The 5386-nt window shown below is 35.4% G+C and overlaps 1 protein-coding gene across 1 annotated transcript; it reads left to right on the top strand.

Annotated features, from left to right (window-relative positions):
- Window positions 1-1383: 1383 nt before the first annotated feature.
- Window positions 1384-2729, top strand: LOC119191640 (trypsin inhibitor-like). Its single transcript, XM_037445529.1, has 3 exons — window positions 1384-1474; window positions 2099-2174; window positions 2451-2729. Exons 1-3 carry the CDS (start codon window positions 1411-1413, stop codon window positions 2563-2565), a joined length of 255 nt encoding a protein of 84 aa, XP_037301426.1. The 5' UTR covers window positions 1384-1410; the 3' UTR covers window positions 2566-2729.
- The last annotated feature ends 2657 nt before the right edge of the window (window positions 2730-5386 follow it).

Genomic DNA, 5386 nt, shown 5'->3' with positions numbered 1-5386 from the left:
CCAGCTACTACTAACTAAAATTAAACTTATTACGGAATTTTATGGTTAAACACTAACTTATTGATTATTTTATGGTGGATTGATACGTTCTTGTTAATAAACTTTGTGTATCAGGATAAACATAATAAAAACAAAACAGTTTTTTACTTCCTACAGAGACCTACTTCAAAAGAGATTATGGATCATGTAGCAGCGTAAGGGTTAACGCCACTATAGAGGAACAGATGGTTGCGTTCCTCTAAAGAGGGAGATTCCCAGTCAGGCAGATGTTACACCTGACTAGCCGCAGCCCCTCCGTTGATTCCTATTCGAGGTGGTATATATGTTGCACGTCGCGCAAATTGTGCAAGCGTGATTCAGGATCGATGTCGCCATCTATCGTGATTGCTTGGGTAATATCACCACAGTTGTATCACTGCATCGATCCTTCTTGCAGTTCCAACGATGTTGACGAGATGGCGGGTTATGCACTAATTGTACCGCCACAGATCACACGTCCTATAATGGCATCTTTTTTCTTTTTCGCAAAAGCAGTGGTGTGACATAGTCGCAATTGGCTAGCTAAGTATACTAAATATTGAAACAGGGTGTGAGGCGGGTACAATTCCAGACGCCAGAGACCGCGCAGTTTTCCAATACTTTGCCTAACTTGCATGCTTGCTCGCATCCGAGACCGCAGCATAGTAGTACCTACTGCGTGCGCAATACACCAAGGAGACATTGAACAGCATAACAAAAAAAACTAAAATTATATTCACGAAGTTATCGAACCCATTGTGCGGACCACAGACAACATAATCGGATGTTGCCGAACAAGCTGATGTAAATAACGATGAAATATAATTGTTTTTTAATATATTAAGCAATTTTTCTTAATGCGAATCTAAACATGTTATAATGTAGATAACGGTCACAAGAGCGGAAAAAAACGCTGCGTTCTGTATTTTTTCTGTTTTATCAAGAGGTGGCAACAGCCTTAATTTTTAAGTCTCAGTCGCAGTTCCGTCTGCGAAAATTTTCCTGAAAAAGTCTGCAGACGTTTCAAGTACATATATGTACTCTATTTTATTCTTGACATGGTTTATCCGTATATAAATTTTATCAAAATCGGTTCACCAGTTTTTGGCTTTACATGTAACATATAGCCTTCGATAACTTTCCCAAACTTTCGCATTTTTTATTCCTGCAGCAATGTGCCAGCAGTGTTATGTTCTTAATTGAAGGACGGTTAGCCAATGTAACAACTAAGCACTATGCGGCATGACATTTACCAACATGTGAGCGGCTTGTTCGTCTCGCCGGGCAGTTGTATAAAAAAGATCGTAACACGGGCGTCGGTGTGGCCATGCCTTTAGTATACTTGTTCATATAAATGTGCTCAGAATATAATTAACTGTCAAGATAAACAAGATGGTGAAGCAATTGACACTTTTAGTAATAATTGCTGTTGTGCTAATATTAGGAGAAGTCTCAGGTACCATATGTTTTAAACACTCAAGTGAATAAAGACAGAAAATGTTTGATAATAATATTATTTATTTATTTTATTTTTACCATGATGTGATGGCGGGAAGCCTTGTTTTAAAGGGTATTTATTTTGTGTAAATTGTAACATAGTTATATTTTTAAGAACTTCAAGCATATTTCGAATATCGTGTAAGCATCAAAGGGACCTGGGGCGAGGGTCTGAACAGTGATTAAGTCAGCAATATTATTTTTTTTAGATAAATTAGTAATAAGACCGACATTTGTACTTCCGGTTATTTCATCATCTCTTTTGTGTATTTACTTTTCTTTACGGTTTTGATGTACAATAAAGAGTTTAAATATATAAATACTAATAAATAAATTTTGTAAACATACATAAGCTTACGTAAGTATGGGAGAAAAGTTAGACATTTGATTACGTTTGCTGACAAGGAGAATGAGCGGATAAAATAAACTAAAATTGAATCACGTAAGTAATAATTAAACGGTCCCTTACCTCAAACCATGATTGATAAGATATTGAATAACGCATCAAATAAGGAACCGAATTCTGTTAAAACGTAGTGTTTATTATTCATTGTTTATACCTATCTTTTGTATCATTTTTCAGCACACTTCGTCAAAGTCAGGGAAGAAAGATGTTTGCAACCAATTCTGCGTGGTGAATGTAATGACTATCACACAAGGTATCTGCAAATGTTATAATATTATATTTGGACAGCAAAATATTTTTTATGCCACCGATATAGGCCTATGTAGACAGCGCGTTTTCCGCGCGTTTTTAGCGCATATATTATGATCATAGTAGGAAGAACTGTCACCTACATTGCTCCCTTCCGTTTGCTTCGATTGGACGCGCGTCGTCGACGCGTACTCAATTTAATAATCATCATTGCCTCTGAGCTACGCCGTATGCGTACCCGAGTATTAGATAAGTACTAATTAGTGATTTGTCTTTTCAGGTATGCCTACGATCCGGAGATAAATAAATGCGTGAGATTTAAATATGGCGGCTGCGGAGGGAGCTCGAACGAGTTCCTTCACCATCATGAGTGTCGACATGCTTGCATAATATAATTAAATACGAGGATTCAATCAGCCTATCGCCATCTACTAAACGTAGGCAAATGAGCGCCTACCACGCCGGTCCGCTGCCCGCCGCTTTTCAAGTCTAATAAATAAAAAAGTAAAAAAAAAATGTTGTTAAACGGTTTTATATTGCAGATAAATGTACTAAAAGCTAAAAATAATTTCATGGATACAGTCATGGGTACCAATATGTATACATTGTTATATTTTCAAAATAAAGTAACTCGTAACCTACTCACTTTCTGGAAATATCTATGGTCACATAAATTCCTAAAAATGCAATATACATTTATGTAAACACCTATGACAAAAGATGTCATTTTTGAAATATACAAATTTTAAACAAATGCATTGATTAAACTAAAATAAAATCGTGGGGCACGTCCACTTTAAATGTATTTTGGATGACCTTGGGATTAACTGTATCATATTCATTGAATTGAATTTATTGAGTACACCGGCACTCTAGAACTAAGATGTTTTATTGACAAACGTCAATGCTCAAGAATTGACACCCTCCACGGAATTTCTTGGGCGCTCTGTCATAACCTACAAACTTGGCGATACTATTGACTACTATTGGTTTATCTCTCAGATCGGATCAACGATTGAGATGGCGATAGTTTCTTGAAAACAACAGTCAGGTATCGTGGTCAATAATATAGGTAATGAAACAACGAATACAATTTAAGACTTTAAATCAAGTAAGGCAAACAAGTTTATTTTTAAACGGTTTTATTTTAAACGGTTTTATTTATTTATTTTTTATTTTTTATTTTTTTATTTAGCTCACCCCGTTTGTTTATTTGGGTCAAATTTAGTAATTGAAATTTAACCCTCTTCCCGTTAACCGATTGATCTGATATTTGGTATACGCCTTTGATTCTGGTGACAATACAATTATCCATATTCAATATTATTGTGAATCCAAGATGGCCGCCGCTACAAGATGGCGGACAACTTAGTTTTTTCAATCCCATCAATATGGGTATCAAATGAAAGGGCTTGTCAAGTAGAATTCAGTGCACTATACAAAATCAAAATCAAAGATGGCCACTGCTACAAAATGGCGGATAGTGTAGTTTTCAATCCCATCAATATGGGTATCAAAATAAAGGGCTTGGTAATTATAATACAGTATACTATACAAAATTACAAAATGAATCTCCCACCCAAGTCAAGATCTGGTATCCTGTCGAGGACTGTGTGGCGTTAGGGTGGCTAAAAATGATACGTCGCTAGGGGTACACCACCCAAGTTAAGGTAAAAGGTAAAAGCGCGCCGAGAACTGTATGGCATTAGGGTGGATAAAATGATATGTCGTTAGCGTTTTCCCCTCAAGATTCAGGCACATCTTGTTGTAAATAGCCTTGCCCCTCTATTGGACCTCTGGGGGGTCGGGGGTAAAAATGTCCAGTCCTCGTGGGAACAAAATGGTAACAACAAATTCTACAAAAAATAAAAACACAAAAAAAGCAGAAAAAAATACAAAAAACACATAAAAAACAGAAACAAAAATAAAAACACAAAAAAACAGAAACTAAGTACAACACAACGAAAAAGGAGGCTTCAATAAAAAAGTAAAAAAAAATTTAAGTTAAACGGTTTTATATTGCAGATAAATGTACTAAAAGCTAAAAAATAATTTCATGGATATAGTCATGGATCCCAATATGTATACATTGTTATATTTTCAAAATAAAGTAACTCGTAACCTACTCACTTTCTGGAAATATCTATGGTCACATAAATTCCTAAAAATGCAATATATATTTATTTAAACACCTATGACAAAAGATGTCATTTTTGAAATATACAAATTTTAAACATATGCATTGATTAAACTAAAATAAAATCGTGGGCACGTCCAATATCTACAATCGAAAGCCATGGCATGTGACTTCACCCACCTAGTGGTAAGTAGCAAGTGTCGTCCATGAATGGGGTTGACGAACGAAAGTATATAAATCACAAACTGAAACCAAAATATGAACTCATTTGCATGAGACATTTGACGGGTTTTGCCTTGTAAAATCTTCACTACCCTTAAAACTATCAAAGATTATCATAAAGTTATCATTTCATTATTCAATGAATATGATACAGTTAATCCCAAGGTCATCCAAAATACATTTAAAGTGGACGTGCCCCACGATTTTATTTTAGTTTAATCAATGCATTTGTTTAAAATTTGTATATTTCAAAAATGACATCTTTTGTCACAGGTGTTTACATAAATGTATATTGCATTTTTAGGAATTTATGTGACCATAGATATTTCCAGAAAGTGAGTAGGTTACGAGTTACTTTATTTTGAAAATATAACAATGTATACATATTGGGATCCATGACTATATCCATGAAATTATTTTTTAGCTTTTAGTATATAATAAATTTTTATTTTGTTACAGTCTTTCATCTTGCTACAATATTTCGCTTAATGTCTATGCCCTCACCTTATCCGTTATTCCCCACTCTGGATGTATGTTCTCCGCATTATATCAAGTTTATATTTATTAGAACATTTACGTGCGTTTGATGTAATGGAAATGGATGGAATCATTCTTGTTTTAGTTTCCACATACCTACGTAAAGAATTGTACCAGGTAAGTAATGCTCGCGGTTTCATCCGCGTGAAGAACCCTTCCCACTACAAATATCCCTCAAACAGTGTACAGCCTGTATGAATGAATGAAGCCTTCCTAGCCGAATTTCGGCCACGGCGGCCAATCTCAACGGAGATCAGCCAGGTCAAGAGATATTATAGTGCATAAGTGTGCGCGCAATACGCAGGTACACTCACTGTTCC

Source organism: Manduca sexta, unplaced genomic scaffold (genome assembly GCF_014839805.1).
Source record: "Manduca sexta isolate Smith_Timp_Sample1 unplaced genomic scaffold, JHU_Msex_v1.0 HiC_scaffold_1737, whole genome shotgun sequence".
Classification (NCBI taxonomy): Eukaryota; Metazoa; Arthropoda; class Insecta; order Lepidoptera; family Sphingidae; genus Manduca; species Manduca sexta.
The sequence above is the reverse complement of the archived record's forward strand: the minus strand, read 5'-3'. Positions and strand labels throughout refer to the sequence as shown.

What these genes read in the sequence shown, in the direction of transcription:
- LOC119191640 (XM_037445529.1), top strand. Translation starts at nt 1,411, where the DNA reads ATGGTGAAGCAATTGACACTTTTAGTAATAATTGCTGTTGTGCTAATA. An exon ending in AATATTAGGAGAAGTCTCAG is followed by an intron (nt 1,475 to 2,098) that starts GTACCATATGTT and finishes ATCATTTTTCAG; the next exon opens with CACACTTCGTCAAAGTCAGG. An exon ending in TGTAATGACTATCACACAAG is followed by an intron (nt 2,175 to 2,450) that starts GTATCTGCAAAT and finishes TTGTCTTTTCAG; the next exon opens with GTATGCCTACGATCCGGAGA.